Source organism: Falco rusticolus, chromosome 4 (assembly GCF_015220075.1).
Source record: "Falco rusticolus isolate bFalRus1 chromosome 4, bFalRus1.pri, whole genome shotgun sequence".
Classification (NCBI taxonomy): domain Eukaryota; kingdom Metazoa; phylum Chordata; class Aves; order Falconiformes; family Falconidae; genus Falco; species Falco rusticolus.
Genome location: NC_051190.1, coordinates 82,353,746 through 82,371,009, shown reverse-complemented (window position 1 = coordinate 82,371,009; position 17,264 = coordinate 82,353,746). Strand labels below are relative to the sequence as shown.

The following is a 17,264-nucleotide window of genomic DNA, read 5'->3' as shown; positions in this document are numbered from 1 at the left end:
TATCGTAATATCTTAAGGAAAAAGAAAACAAATAGGCCTTGTCCCCTGAGTCATGTTCCATTTACCTTCTGAAAAGACTGTGGCATGCATTATGCTCCTGTTCATCTAAGTATATGCGGGGTTGTAAAGGTACTGGGGATTTCTGACTTTACTTCTGCAGTTCAAGTCAGGAGAGTTTTGTGTATTTGCAATACCTGGAGTATTACATTTTTAGAGTATATTAAGTAATTCTTGCCTTTTGTGATTTTATTGGTTTAAATCTCTTTAAAATATTAAATGTTAAGTATTTCGGGTTGTTTGAACAAATTTTCAGTCGAAAATGTTTCTAAAATCTTTAGTGCATAAGTATCAACTTTTGGGTTTCAAACCACCTTCCTTTGCAAAAAGTTAGCTCCCCAGGTATTACAAAAATAAACAAATACAGCTTTAGATAACAGTGCAAAGCCTTTTTAAATGTTGTATTTGGTACTTCTGTTGGATGGTGGATTACATGACATTTTGAGGGAACACAGCGGTGTGTGTGTTCCTTCTGTTGTTGGCTGCTATATATAATATGTCTTCTGGGCAGCTTATTTGAGCAGTGGAACAGTGAGGTTTGCTAGTTTAATAGAAGCAACATGAAGATTTTTTTTGCCTTATTTTCAAGTTTTTTTAGTTGGCTTCAAAGTGTTATCATCTTTTAGGGGATTAATTCCCCTTTTACTACCTGGTTTGCTGTTTTACTTAAAGCAATCCTGAAGCTGATAGTGCAGTAGAAGCTAGTTTTTATTTTAATTAGGATAATTTCTTAGCTGGTGTTTTAGTTAAAGGTTGCAAAATAAGTATGTCTGTGATTAAGGTAGTATTTTGAAGTATTCACTAAGGAAATTATTTTCAGGAGAAATTCTAAATGAGTCTTGTCATATGTAGAGTCCTAGAATACCTGTGTACCTGGTCTTTCATATGTTCTTCTTCAATTATTTTATTTTTAGTTGTATGAAGACAAAATATATATGTATTTGAATATTACAGAGATTTTCTCAGAATTAGAGGTCTAAAATCATTAGATCATCTTGATCCTATGAACAGTGGTTTCATCTCTGGCAACAGCTGAACATCCTACTGCAGGCAGCAGCAGTAGTAGTGTCTGCTGCTGCCAGGGCTGTGTCTGGCATGGCTCCCCTACCAGTGTGCTTCAGCAAAAACTTGCAGAAAACTCTGCAGAGTGTTGTGACTCCATGCTTCACTGTTGAGCCACCTACAAATCTGAGCAATTTTTAATTCTCATAGTGGAAATAGTAATTGCCTGTTTTAAATTGTTTGAATGAACAAACTCTGCCATAACGGTGGAAACTTTAGCACGTTGTTGAGGCTGAAGTAAAATTTGTGACATAGTGATTTTTATTTTTTTTTTTTTCCTAATCAGGTTGAAGCTATATCAGTATCTCTAAGCAAAAATGATAGCCATCTACAGAACATCTTTTCAGGACAGTGCTACAATTTTGTTTGTGTAAATGTAAGTAGTAAGGATGCATGCTTTTTAGTTTTGCACTTAAACTTATTAGTAACAGTCAATAATAATTAGATATTTGAATAATACGTTGTTCATTATTTCTGTGCTCTTGGTATATCCTTTCTGATGTGCGCCAGACTAGACCTTTGAGATACTGGCCCATCCTTTCTCTCCTGGTTCTGCACTTCCATCAGTGTGGTGTTAAATAAGCCATGAATTCTTGAATAAGAAGGATACAACTGAAAGTAGTTTAAAATTTCCTGTCATAGATAATGTATTGAAGCGAAATGTCTCGAGAAGAGGTATGTCTTACATGTCATCATCTAACTAACTGTGCATTGCTGCTGTGGTCTAAATCAGCATTTTCTATCTTGGGCACATTTATGCCATACAATCTGTATTTGGGTCCCTGTATGGGAACAGGAAGGTTTTAGATGGACCCACATCTAAGACCAATCAAGACCCTTAAGCTTGTTATATGTATACGTCTTAAGGATAATATTATTATTTCATATTCTTTTTCAAACAGCTATAACTTTACCAGTTTACAACTATATTAAAACCAAATAACCAAGGAAACAAAAAAACCCCAAACCAAAAAAGTGTTGTATCTTTTTTTGATAAATATCAGAACTTTGAATTCCATTTTTATGAAATCAGTGTTTGATGTTTTCAATAATTCTAAGCACTTCTTTTCTTTTAGGATAAAAAGTATGCCATTCAAGAAACCCAGCAACTAGCGGATATGTTGGAAAAATCAAATATTCCTCTCTTATATCCAGTTGTCCTTATTTCGGTAGGTAACTCCTGTAAGTTACTGTAGAAAGCATCTAATGAAATATTTTTAAATGTTAGAGTAGGTTTAAGCTGCTGCTAGCTCTGAATAAAATTGTAAATTTGAACTGAAAATTGGACTGTAAAGAGCCTCATTTGCACTTCAGAAAATGTACTGCATGCTCTCAGGAAATAAACCAGCACTAGCAAATGACAATTTATTATGTTTCTGTGAAAGACTCATTGTGGCTAGTCATACTGAACTGTTAACTCCTGCTTTGCTTTTGTGCTCCATCTCTGCTGGGGATGCTGTGAATGTTGTACTCTGCTTGAGTGCTCAGCTGAAACAGAATTAAGTGGCTTATTTTTTTTCTGTGCTCTGTGGTTTATTCAAAGTTTTAAAATTGTTGTTGCTTTTCTGGTCCAAGGATTAAAAAATAACTTTGAAGTACTTTGCAATAGAAGTTTAATACATACTTTACTTATTGAGATGATGTTAAGACTGAAAAAAACCTAATCTGGTATGTGGCAGAAGTTTTAAAGTGTATTTTTTGGCTGAAATTCTTATTACTTTTAATATTGCTGCCAGAATAATTTAACAGTTCATGTGGATGACAGCTGAAGGTGTGCATGACTTTTATTTTACTCAGACTGTTAAAAAGGAGAAAATACAAGAAGATTTGAAAGTCTATGCAGAGTAACCAGATCCAGTTAATTCTGTCATTATGTTTTCTGGCTTAATAGGTAGGGATGAGAAGTGTTCGGTGGAATGAGTGTCATTAATGCCATATGTCATGTGGAATGTGCCTCTGGACTACATTTATTATGCTCTGCAGCAATAACACAAGATAATATGTTGTGACTTTAAAATATAGTTCCATATTTGAGGCTCTTGAAAAAAGAATAAATAGTTATTTTATATGGGGCCAGAATAGTTTCTGAAGTGCAGAGTCTAGTGATCTGGAGGGAAAACTGAGCGTTTACTTGTCAATTTTATACTTAATCTGAAATTTAAGTGATGAAATTGCATTACTGATCCAACAAATAAATGAGTTATCATGAAGCTTGATTAGTTTTACAAAGGAAGAAAGTTATATCCTTGCCTATAGAGTGTTGTTGTCTTGGGAGTGAATCTATGAACATCAATATTTAGCACTTTAGACTTTTTTTCTTGACCCTGTTTCTGAGGAAGTTCAGAGTAGAGCTTTAATTGTACTGAATTTTCAAAGGTCAATTATTTCTGCCTTTGATAATCAAAGCAATGACATGCCTCCAATTTTGTTGCCTTACAAGGCTACTGGATGTGCAGAATGCTCCTTTCTGAACTGAGAATATTTTTATTAGTCCTTTACCAAGAATATAAACAACACCATCCCCACCCCCCCTACCTCCCATTTCTGTCTGTATTACATCTGGGGTTTGTGCAGATAAAGTTGGAATTAATCAAGTAGGCAATACCATGGTGTTAAAAGCATGTTTATTTTGTGCCTGATTCATAGCTAATCTCTACTCTGGACTTTGAATTAAGTGGTTTTTTAGTGTCACACGAGGAATGTGAGCGCTGTATTTTAGTAATTGTACCTGTATGTTTTCTGGACTTAGTATTCCTGAGAAATAGGTATGAAGCAAATAATGCTTACACAAGCTCACCATGAAACTCAGGTTTGCCCCTAAGATACTAGATCTTGAAGTCATTGTGGAATCCAGCGCCATTTTTAATGAAACTGTAGTTGCTTGAGTGGCTTGCAGTGTGCACAAATTATTTAGTTGGACACCTTTTAAAATAGCCTCAGGAGAAAACGATACATTTAATCTCTTTACCATGCTCCAGATCCATGAGTTGTTCCTGACAACTACCTGAAATTTCCCAAAACCAGACAGTGAGAGAAAAGTCTCATAACTAGGTGGAAGCAGTTGCTAATATTTAAAACACAGCTACACATATATTTGTTAAAATTATCATTAAAAAAATAAAGTACTTTAACTGTAAAAAGGCATTTTATGCTACACTTTTGAATTTTATGGAGGTATCACACTATGTTTTAGAAATACAAGAAGGAACAAATGGGAAGACTGGAAGGTATGTTTTAAATGACCGAAGAATTAGCTAAACAAATCATTGCCTCATATTAATCGCTGGGAACTATTTAAGTCATTTAAACTTCTGATCCCTAAAACTCATTACAGATGGTATGGCTGGGGGACAGAAACTTCCTCTCAAGCTCTTTAATTACACTGTGATGTGTCCTCTTCACTATAGGCTTATGAGTGGGAGACTCCTCGGCTTTATTCTTCGCTGTATACTTTGTTTAACATAAAACCTGATGCATTGTTAGTGAAAAGCCTTTTAAGACGCTTTCTTTTGATGTTAAAGGGCCCGTTAGTATTTCTCAGGCAGATGTGACAGAATTTTAAGCAATATGGTGACATTTAAATGCAGAGGTTCAGGTACTAGCTTATTATACTTTTTTACTCAAAAGTAAAACTGTTCCTGGTAGTGAAGAATTGAAAGGATAAATGTGGAGAGCAGCTAACTGCTTCCATTCTAACCTCATAATCAGGAACAGTCTAATGTAGACTTTTTGCTTAATTGGAAAGTTCTTGTCTATTCTTTGATTTCAGGACACACAGCTTTTTTGTAACAATCTGATAATTAAAGAATCAGTTTTATTTTTCCTTCCAATATCAGCTGCTTTAGTTGTAAAAGTGACAGGTGTTGTTATTGTGCCATATTGTCTGTTTAACACAGCCTGGGGAGAATTGTCCCAGTAAAAGGATGAGCTTGCACTGGACGTGAGGCTTCTGTCCATATTTCCACATATAATTGCCTCAGATTTCAAAGTCTATCCTTTATCCTGATGCCTGACATGGAGTTTTTTGTGGCATTTGTAAGCTGAAGCAGCAATTGGAGTACTGTATCCAGACATAGAAAAAGGAAGATTAACGTACAGGAGAAATAGGAAGCAGAGAGGTGAACTTCATGCAATTATTTGTCTGCATCAAACCAGTATCCTTTCCAAATCTGCTATAACCAGGAGAATCATATTCCTAAACTGACATTACTTTTCTGAGTAATACATGTTCGTATTTGTAGATGCTGTGAATGGATATGATTTTTGTTTTGTTGTTATTACTTAGTTAGAAAGAAATGAATGCTAGTACTTCACCTCTGTAGTTACCATTATTTGCATTTCGTACAAAAGTTAAGTTTGAGAAAAATCTCTTTTTAAAGCTGTGGAACAGGTTAATGGTAAATAGGTGTTAGGTTGTGTTCTCTCAAAATAATAGGTTTTAAAATTTCATGTAAATAGCTGTAAATGAGCAGTGCTTAGCCTTGTTTTGGGTAAAAATAACAAAATAAGGAGTGTCTGAAAATTAATCTCTGCCTGTGTAATAGCAGACAATAGCTTTGCTCCTGGTGAGTATGCACTTAGACAGTAAAGAGCTTTTTAAAAAGTGTTGCAAGGGAAAATAAGTAACAACCTGTTATTGGTCAGGGTAAATTGAACGTAAAGTACAAAGGGAATTTGAAATAATTTTCCCAGGCACAGATCTCTGGGGCTACCTCTATACTCCCACCTCTCTGTAGTACTTACAGATAAGTTTTATGTCGATGGAATGATTCAACCAGAAAATATTTTCTTCTTTTAAGGGAGGGGCATTTCTGCTATTGATAGATGCTGATCCTTCATATGTACAGATCAGCATCCTTAATTTTGATTTCTGCATTTGAGAGAAACTTGGTAAATTGATTAAACTGTGGAACACATAAGCCTTGGGAAAGGGTTGAGCTAGTTGACACCTCCCTGGAGATCAGTTTCGGGTCCTAAGGATGAGACCCACCATCTTTGTGCAGCATCTCTGCTTTTCCAGCCTTTCCCTGCCCAAGAGGTCAGGACAGTCATATCTCTACCTTCTTTTGAAGTAGTTTCTTCTTTTTAAACTTGAAGTGTTATCTTGAAATTAATCCAGTTTAGGCAACTAATTTGCTATACTGAAAAGGTAGTGAATTCAAAGTAAATCTTTAAAGAATGCATTTCCGTTTTGATAACTTGTAAGATGCTTAAGTAAACCACCTGCCTTTCTCTAGTATCCCAATAGTAAATAAATAAATAAATCTGTGAATATTAGATTACAGCTTAGAAAATAATGTTGTTGTTTTTCTGATTTTAATTAATTAGTTTTACTGTACAGTTAGAACAATGTGCTCTGGTGAGTTTTGGTGTATTGGTTTCACTGTGCTTTGAAAAGAATAACTTTCACGTCACTAAATATTTAAGTAGTGCAATTCAATAGTAATAGAAGCTAAGAAAAATCTTTGTTAGCCTGTATTTGTATGTATGCTTAACACATAAAAATGAGATACTAAAACCTCAAAACTGGTGGTCTAAAATAGCATGCTGTGGAAAAAGTGGATTATTTTTTTTCCTTATTTGTTCCTTTGCAGGTGCACTTGGATATTTCAGAAAATATTTCTTTCAGCATTGGGATGGAAGAACTAACTAGGATCAAGAAAATTGCAAGGGAAATGAAAAAGAAAAATATTTTGGTTTATGGTCTCCTTATCCAAGATAAGGTATGTAATTCTTTTTCTATGTGCAAATTATCTTCTTTTGTGATTTATATGATTAATGATAGAATCTTCATTTAAAACAAAATCAAAGGGGAATAAATATGACATGAAAAAGATTTTTTTAAAGAAGATTCTTGCCTGTTCTTGTTCAAAATTCAGAAGGCTCTGTGGTTATAGGCAAAAATGTAAGCATTTTGATTAGAGAGGAATAAATTGTAAACATTTTATAGAAGCATGTGAAAATGTCAGGGCCTCTTTCTTTTTGCTTTCCTGCTTTGCGGCTTGCTTTTTGCAGCATTAAAAAAGTAAAAAATAGTAGAAGTACTTTTGCTCAGGTTTTGCAGAATTTTACATTCCTCATCAAAACAGTGTTTGGTATTCAGGTGACAGGAAGGGCATGGTATATAGGTGTTGAAACAGTGTCCATGTCTGCAGTAGCAGCAAATTGCCTCAGCTGGAGGCAAAAAGGGTTAGTACTCCAGCATCCTTTGTACTCACAAAAGCTTTTTAAAATAAACCATTTTGGCTAGGAATCGTGTTCTGCCAACCAGAAAAGCAGGCTGCCTTGCCTCCAGTACAAATTATAGTCTTTGCAGCTTCTTAACGTAGTCAACAGTTAAAGGAAGAAGTAAGTTAGATATTCAATGGGAATTTTCATAAAGAACAAAAGTAATCTCAACTGATTTTTTTAGGTTGGGTTAGGGGTTTGGGTTTATATATAATTGATTAAACATGGCTATAGTTCTCTGTCTTCTTCTGGTATACTGAAGTCCTGATTTCCCCTCCCAAATTGTATGGCTTTATTAAGAGCTGAGTATCAATACCTATCAGTTTATGCTTTTACAGACTTCTGATGCCAACAGAACATGAATAATACTATTATATGACATTCATTTGTCTCTTGTTTGTCCAACATACAAGTAGGGTGTACAACTATTTCCAGTCTCCTTTCTGGTAATATCAAAGCTCATTTTTTCCAAGGTGAATTCTGGCTTCCTTTGGTAAAAATCATTTGAAAACTGTTGGAACATACAGACACCTTATCATGGCAAAAAGTAACATTGCAAATATTGCTTTAATGTAAACTGCTGTTTCTTTCCTTTTAAACTGCATAGGGTTGTAGATAAGATTTTATTTCCAAAATGATCAATATACGTATGTGGATAACAAGTTAGCAAAGCTGACTGGAACAAAGGAAAAACTACAAACTTCAAGTGGATTTTTATGACCGTGGCACCAAAATATTTATTAATAACTGACATCTGTAAGAGAACTGAAAAAGAATGCTGCCTCCATTTTTCGAAAATGAAAAGCTAAAACAATTATATAAGATCACTGCAAACAGAGTTGTCATTTATTAGTGTGGAAAAAATATTATATAGATTAAAACACTTTGCAAAGTAAGTAAACTACCTCTAGCTATCTTGCTCTAAAATGGCTTTAAAACATGTCCTGCTTACAAAGACAGGTTATGCAGATCATGTGTGTATATGGGGTACATGTATCAAATTTTCTTTTGGCTGCAGATCTACAAAGGACATAATTGTTTCTAGGTGAAAGACATATGGAAAAACTTGTCATATGAAAGTAGAAATGACATAACCCAAACTTTATTGCTGGTCTGCAGGAGAGTGAGAGTGGGGCACTGTCAACAAAATCAATTTGTTAAGTGAAAAGAAGTCTCTAAAACAGTTGGGTTTTTTTTGTTTGAAATTCCAAAGCATGATTTGAGAGTTACCAAGTTTTTTTACTTTTTAGTATGACCCATTAGCTAATAGGTGAATCCATAGGTGAATTCCATGCTTGAAGATAGAAAGGTGAATATTATACAGGCATGATGGGGGGTCCAGAGGAAGTGGAAACACAAAATGCACCTGCTGCTGTAATGCAGGATACTCAGCCTGTTGTTGCAGTAACTTCTGTCTGTATTTGCTTTTCAGAAGTCCCTGAAAGCTATGGTTTATTTCAGGAAAAGTGATGACAGATTACTTCACAGAGCTTCCCTCTAGCTGGCAGGTTTATATCACCACTACCAGACATGCACGGTTGATATACACACTTTTACTAATTCAAAAACAGGAATAAATATAAGGGACAATGAATTTATTGAGGCATATGACCGTGGTAAAACTGAGGTGAAATTATTTTAGTTTAGAAGGGTTGTGTGACTAAATAGGTGTGATGATATCTTAATATAAAAGAATATGGGTGCACTTTCTAAGATTCTGCATTAGAAAAGTAAATTTGTTGAGATAAATATTTTTTGAGATCAAAATTGATTTTTATGTTTTGGAAATGAAGTGGAATGCTTTTTGAATCTAGGAGTACATTTTTGACAGTATTGGAGAAGACATGAAGCCCCAAGAAAAAGTTTAAGTCTTCATTTTCATTTCTTAAATGCAGTGTTTATTTGGTATTTAGAAAAAGATATCAAGTGCTTCTGTGAATATTTGATACTCAAAGAAGCAAATCAGGAAAATTAAAGGAAAATGTGCTTTATAAATGACCTGCTTTGTACCTTCCGTTTGCTCAAAATGAGTGCATGTTCATAGCTTGTACACAAATAGTTCTTCTCTGATAAATGTCACGCATGGAATACCAAATTACTGATATTGATACGAAGATTGGATCTGCTTCATAACAGCTCTAGTTTGCATCCTGAGTTTATTGTTGATTTAAATTTCACTGATGAAAATATTTTTAAAGACAGTTCTTTTCTAAAACAGTTCCTCAATGTTAGAAATATTTTACATATTCAGAACACAGAGGGGGAAAGCGTATTCAGTAAATTCCAGAGTCTGAACTTGTGGAGTTAGCTTTTGAATGTTTTTCAGAGAACTTGAAGGAAATAGCTGATAAACAAAGAGAACTGAAAATAAGGAGAAGAATCCAGTTTTTATGGAAGATATAACCATCATGTGCTGATGACAATGTTAGTTAAATTCCAACTGTTTTGATTTAATGAGTACTTTACCTTGAAAATAGTAATGACTGGTATGGTATGATTATATATCAGAATAAGATTTTTTTTTTAAAAAGAGTAGTTAGTCTAGTAGGGTGTAATGCAAAAGAATCAATTCTGAATATGAGGAGGAAAAGCTATAAAAAGAACCCAAGTTATTCTTAAATAAACAGTTACTTAAAAGGGGTGTTAAGAATTGCTAAGAAACCAAAGAATACAAAAGGTAATGTCAAGACATTGCATCCACGTAGAGCTGGAAATATGTTAATCTTAAAAGCATTGGTTTATGTCATTCAGTCCACAAGATTTGGGAGGGAACTTCAGCTACATGTGGCAGTTATTGATCTGTGTTCTGAACAATGGAATAATACTGAACTTGGGTCTTGATCTCACAAACACATGCATTATTATCTTTAAACGTACCCTAGATAGTTAATGGTTTTATACCTAAATATGACAGTAATGTTTTTTTTAAAAAATCAACTATTTTCTCTATTTACTGCTGTTCTCCCTTTTAAAATAATAATGTCTTATGACTGAACTACAAAAAATAGTCAACACATATAAAGAAAAATACAAGCAGCATTTTCTAATATGGGAGTGCAAATTCAGAAGCTTGTAAAGGACTCAGTAATAAGATCTTGGTCTAGAGGTTTCAATAATAACTTTTGTTAATTTTCACAGGCAATAAAAATTATCATTTTCCAATTATCCAAAATAAAGCATGCATGGGTGGACATAGGAAGCCACAGAAAGCTTTAAAATATGAAAATAATACTAATACATCTTTGGTAAAGAATTACATTAATTTTAAATATTCCTACTTCAGAGAGACACTGACAGAATGTTGGGTCAGAACAGCAAATATGTGCTGAGGCTTGCCTGGGGTAAGGTGGCCCCGAATACTTTTGCCTCTGAAACCACCATTTAATTAAGATAAAGGAACTGTTCACTGACAGCCAGAAAAGTTGCAGTCCATACACTAAAAAGAGACAAATGACACAATAGAATAATTGTTGTGAAGCTCCCTAAAACTAAATGGAAACGAAACTGTGGGTGATTTCTTATGCAAGCATCCTGGACCTTTATTGTAGTCTTTAAGACTTTTTGAGGGCAAGAGGCCCATCTACAGTGTGCTTGATGACTCAGGAAATATTTGCAGTGCTAAATATGTTTTCTGTCTGACTTGGTAAACCGAAAAGGTAAACATTTATAGTTTCCTTTTTGTCAAAGATGCCTTAAAAATAGTATTACATGCAGACGTTAAGGCAGTGGTTCTAAAAACAGAGATCGCAATCCCAAAGGGGATCATCCAAGTGGCAAAGCTGAAGGTGGTTTGGCAATCAGTAGTGAGATATAATGAGCCTGAAGAGCGAATGAAGTAAAATCACCAACTAGAAGTCGGATAACTTGTTGCAGACAAATGAACCGTGCCCTACATGACCCCTGCATGCTTCTTAATTCATTTAATAATCAGTGTAGAATTGGTCAGATGACTGCAATCTGACTAGAATGATTGGGTTGCTGCTGGGAGACCTCTTTCTTCTCAAGATGACACTTTTTTTATTTCAGCTGCAATGACATAATGGGTTACAATGAACCTGGAAATCTACTCACAGAAGTCCTTAGGGCCAAGTAATTACTGTTTAGTATTTTCAAGAGCCAGAAACTGAACTTTTAAGTAGCATGATCCTGTGGACTGCTCACTCTTTCATCATGGAAAATTAGGCAAATGAGTGATGAGCCAGAGTGATCTTGCTTGCACAGTGTGGGACAGAGTGGGAAACTGAATCTAGTTTAAAACTTTCTATGCGAGTAACTTCATAGAAATCAGCATCTCTAAGTTTGTTAATGCAAAGACCTAGTAGGTCATTCACCAAAAAACCCAGAGATTGGTATTTATGGAGGCTGGACACTACTTTATCTTTAATTATTACTGTCTGTGATCAGTCATGACTGCATATTTTTCAGTAGGTAGAACTAACTTCATGAAAAAGGTTTACAAACACTGACTTTAAAATAAAACTACAAGTAACTCTTAATGGAAAGTTCAGTGAATAAAGGCAGAACCGGAGGCTCGGTTCACTTGATAAGAAATTGAACATAAAACTATCCTTTTCCCTTGAGAAATGGCTGAAACAAAAATAGTAAGATCGCTTATAAAGGACAATATTCTGAAAGGGCCATATCACCTTTTAATGCCCCCAGAAGATGGTAGTGGAATTTACAGTATCAAATGTCTATAGGTGGTGTTTTGCATACATCAGTTTTCAGATCTTCAGTATTTAGCTTACCTTCATCTTTGAATTTTGCAATTGGGTGATTATTTAAAGCAGATTTGTTTGCTTTGGTGAAAAAGACTATATTTTCATGGAGAAAAAAATCATTGTGCTCCATCAGTATTTTTACACACATTAGAGATAAATTTCTTGCCCACCTTGATAATTTTGGCTTTGATTTTGAAGTCTCCAACAGCTCATCATTTATTCATACATTTTACTGTGTGAATATGTGGAAATCTTAACAGGGTTTGTTCAAAATGTGTATGATCAAAAACATTGGTCCATCTGGTTGATTTTATCATCAGACTTTTTTGTCTGTCACACTTGCTCATGTGAAAGCACATTTACAGGAACTTTTAAAAATAGCAGTTTTTAAATATAGATTTAGTGATACTGTTTGTAACAACTGCCTGTTACTGCAACGTATTTCTCTAATTGTTACAAGTTATTCTCACAAATTTTGGAGACTTCTCTTAAGATTTCTGTCACTGAAATACTTATATTACTTAACTACAAAAAATCAATTCTAAATTTAACGTTTGAAAGAAAGCTGAGTAGTTCCAAAGAAATACTACTATGTGTGAATATTTTTTTCTGCTATGTAATATATCCAAAAATAATAAACCAGCTTGGTGCCTTTTCATTTTGAACTGAAAACTGTTTGATCAAACCAGCCTTCTGCATCTGTTTGTATCATTCAGAGCATGTCAAGAAATAAAAAAAGGTCATTACCTGTTGGTTAATAAAATGTTGGTTAAACTTTCGGCTTTAAGTCAGGAAAGGGTGTAAACATTTGATTGTTAAATCTTTTAACACAGAACAAGGAAATCTCATTTTTGCCTTGAAGTGCTCTGGTGCATAGCGTTGTGGGGAGCACAGCTCTTTGCCTGTGCTGCTGCTGATTTTAGTAGGTATCTTGAAGCCTGATACTGGATCGTATTGATCCACAAATTGTGATTGTTACTCTTTTTTCTTTTTAAGGTTTTGGTATTTCTACCTGGAATGCATGCTTATGTGGTCTTGCATTGGCTTGCCCATTTTCTCCCTGTGTCTTTTTCTCTCTGTTTTCACTCTCCCTTGCATTTCCTTGTTTTCCCTCAAGTTTCGTCATCTCCTAGCCAGTACAGGTAATAAAGTAGTGGATTCATTGCAACTGTGCAGCTTTACTAAAGGCACTCAGATGAAGTATTTCCAAAAACTACCTTCACAGCGTAGTACCAAATTCCCAGTCTGAGGAAGATAAGCTTTTTAGAAAAATAATCCGTAACCTTTTGGGTTTTCATTAACTGTATAGGTTTTTATCAGAAAAAGGTCAGAAAATTGCTCAATTTGTCTCTGCTATTAGAGCTTGTAGGAGTTTAACAAGCTGCACAGAAAATGATGACATTAATGTTTTATGCCTTTTACACATGACCTTTTCAGACTTATTTCAGCTATTAAACTTAAAATTGGATAAATCAGAGTTCTCCCATCACCTTGTCAGCTAAAATGATTAAGGCAAGTAGACTTACCTTAGAAGTCATGTCTTTGTAAAACAGTTTTTAATCTTCCTTGCTTTTATAGCCCAGTTCAGCCATTCTGGCAATGTTAGTCAATAAATGTTGCCAGTTAGTTCTTAGTGAACATTTTAATTGTATAAAATATATTCCTTTAAAATAGCTGAATAGTAAGGAGGGGAGTTTTGGGGAACAAGTAGATTAAAGGTGAAATGCCAAGCTCTCTAGAGGAAAGGAAAATATGTAATATACAATATAGCAACTTAGAAAAGTGTGTACATATTAATTATGCTAGATACTTTAATGTGATAAGAAATAAACATTGAATTGGAACCATCTGCAAAAACAAATACTAGGAACAGCAAATCTGAGTTTCATCTTCAAATCTGTTAGGATGAGTTATTCTGACTTTTTGTCTGTCTTATGAAAGCTTTGATGTTGACCTGCTATCTCTTGGTGGAAACATATAAACATTTAAGATGAAAGGATTTTGACACAAAATTTTGTTTGCAAACAAACCACTTTTAACTTCTTTTTTCCATTGATTGCTTGCCTACAAGAAGCTGGTGAAGACCATTGTATCTGTTTATGGACAGTTGCAATTCCAATTTTAGTGCTGCAATTCTCAACTTAAAGCGATGCTTTGTACTCTTTTACTCTCTAAGCTGGGCATCAAAAATTAGTCTTCTCACTTTGCATCCATGCTGTACCCCCTAGGCATCATTTAGCAGGTGACCAAAATACTCATCTATAGTAGAGAGTACATCTGGTTTTCCCAGCTTAGTTCTGAATACATAAAACAATAAAAAGCTTACTAGAATTGTTATGTGTGTTTAAGAAGCATTTTGAAAGTGTTACCAGCTTGCTGTTGCATTAGTTTCCTGATAATCTTTTGTATTTTGGATGCATTTTTTTAGTAAAAAATATGGCTGAAATTTTTCAGATAACTTTTTCCAGTTGCAATGCAAAGTTTAGTTTTATAGCTGAAGTATTAAACAACTCTGAAAATAAGAGTTTATAGAGTCAATGCTAGCTTGGCTGCTAATACAAATATTGGTCAGTATTTTACTGTAGAGTCATCTTCTCTGGAAGATGTGTTCTCTGTTGCCTTGTAGGTTTTGTATTTAATCATATGGCGAAGATATGTAACATTTCTGTAGAATTTAGGGTTTCTACAGGCAAAGATCAGTAATTTCTGCTCCATTAATTTATTTGTATCTAATGATACAGAGATCAGTTATGCGCTTTTTTTTTTTTACCATGCCCCCAACCATATAACTTCCTCAGTTTGTAGCACATTTTCATTACTGTATTTGACCAGGGATATGTAAAGTTCTTCAGACATTTAAACACAAGAAGAGATTCCTCATTAAGGTGTACATTGTTAGTAACTGAAACCATTCCGTGGCTTTTGCTGCAGTCCTCAAGGTATAGTAGCTCCTAAAATTTGTGCAACAGAGGCAGTGGCCGTCAGATCTATATTGGGAATATTAGTTTCCATTTTAAACCTCCTCTGCTATTTACAAGCGGGAATCAAGTAATCTAGCCCCAGGCTGACTTTGGGGAATTTCTTTACAAGGGTTGGAAGCAGTGCTTGAGGTTTTTGTACAGAGCTGAGATACTAAGCCCCAAATCTTATTTGTTGCTTATATCAGATTGTTCACATGAAAGTCATCAGTTATGGAACATACCCAATGCTGAAGTATATAAAAATAATGTGATATTACACTGTACGGCAAAAGCCCTATAATGTCAAGAATGAAAAATGCCTTTTACTCCCCAGCCTGTGTACAGCCTTCAGGTCCCATGAACTTTTAAAAATTATGTGGGGAATATTAGCAATAAAACATAACAGACATTTTGGATTGAAAATATAAGAAAATTAATTATTTTTGTAGTTTATTTAAAATAAAGTTTTCTCGGCAGAACTGATAGAAACAATAGGAAATGATAAACCTGCTACTCTAGATCTTTCCCACCATGTATTTTCTGTTGTCTTCAAATGAGCCTGCTTTGCTTTTTGATTCTGGGTTTTAAGAAATGTGAATTAATCCAGTCCCGTGTTTTTTCTTGAGCTGTTTCTTGATTGCAAAGGGAGTTTTCTTTGAATAAAAGATGATGCATCCTTACATAGATTAAGTAACAGCTTTCCTTTTGACATGTTATTATTTCTGCAACTAGTTTAGAGTGCTTCTTTTAATACAACTAACAACACATATAACCTTTGTTACATCCAAAAACGCAGATAAAAATTGCTATAGCATTAAGAAAACAGAGAACTGGAAGAGTGTGTCTGACACTGACTTGAGTCCCCTGCTTGCTAGTCTTGCATTCTTTTCATTAACCAGTCAAGTGCTCTTCCAGAATTATTAGATTTTTCTGCATCCCTCATTCTTAGTGGAAAACCAGTTGTGTTTTATCTCTTTCTGCATTCACAGTGCATTCATATCCTCAGAATTATTTTTCTGGAGCAAGGAATTCAAGCTCTTCCATCCTCCTTTTGTGTGATATCCTATCCTAGTAGCTCCTTCGTGCACTTAAACGTTTTTGAGATTTGTAGAACTATGTCACTTACCCATCTCATCTGCAAGCACCTGTCCTGATAGATCCCAGGTTTGGGTTTCTTTGTTGGGGTGGGCTTTAATAGGCTACAATGGATTAACATCAAAGATGGCCATAACAGATCAGATCTTAAGTTTATCTAGGCAGTTGTGTCCAACAGCAGCTGTAAGGAAATGCCATGGGGAGAATCAGATCAGGGAAAGCATATATGACACCCCTGATTCTCTCCCTGTATTCAGTTATTATCTTCAGTATTTCCTGAGCCAGAGCTGTTTTCTATGGAAGTGTTAGCCCTAACAGGTTTCTGTTCCATGCTCTTGTCTAGTCCTTTGAGGTCCATGTGAACTTTTAGCATCCACTGTCCCCCCTCACAAACAGCTGTGTAGACTTGAAAACAAAGAAAGAGAGATGGTTTTTCATGAAATAGTGTCCTAATCACAAGGTCTTGCTTCAGAGTAATAATGGTCTGCTGAGATCCCATCATTTAAAATGTGAAATACACCTGCATTATTTTACATTCATTTATCATTTTATTGCCTAGTTACTCAGTTTATAATGCTCTTTCTGCATTTCATTTCAGTCAGCCCTATCCTAATGAACTTTGTATCATAAGCAAACTCCTGTTATTGCTTACCTATTTGTCCGGTTTGTTTATGAATGTGTTAAACAACGTAGATCATAGCTGTAACAGATCCCACCTGAACTACGCAGGTTCTGTTCTGAGAACTGACCCTTTACTCCTACCCTCTCCGCTCTGTCTTTTGAGCAAGTATTTATCCATGTCAGGACTTCTGTCTTATGACACCTTAGTTTTCTTAAAAACCTTTGGCAAGGAATTTTATTGAAAAAGACTTGTTGAAAGTCTTGGAAATCCTAGTAAATTCCATCAACTGTCACCCACTCCTTTGAAAAAAATACAGTAAAATTGCCAAGTGAAGCTTCAGAAGAAAGTCATGTTGACTACTGTCATCTTTAACTTGCTGTCTGCTATTACTGTGTAATATTTCATTTTTTTGTTAAATTGCCTGCTACCGGCTTCAGCTCTCTGTTCTGTAGTTCTCTGGAACTTTCCAGATTTTTCTTGTTTTAAATTGGCAGTTACTAACTACCCAGGTGTGCCTAC

At 34.8% G+C, this 17,264-nt stretch overlaps 1 protein-coding gene across 2 annotated transcripts in view; it reads left to right on the top strand.

Moving 5' to 3' along the window:
* The window catches only part of CRPPA (CDP-L-ribitol pyrophosphorylase A), a 125,385-nt gene that overhangs the window by 68,392 nt on the left and 39,729 nt on the right, over nt 1-17,264 (top strand). For both annotated transcript variants that reach the window (XM_037386262.1, XM_037386261.1), the window contains 3 exons: nt 1,406-1,495; nt 2,196-2,288; nt 6,714-6,842. In XM_037386262.1, coding sequence (XP_037242159.1) covers nt 1,406-1,495; nt 2,196-2,288; nt 6,714-6,842 — 312 coding nt within the window. The remainder of the gene's footprint in view (nt 1-1,405; nt 1,496-2,195; nt 2,289-6,713; nt 6,843-17,264) is intronic.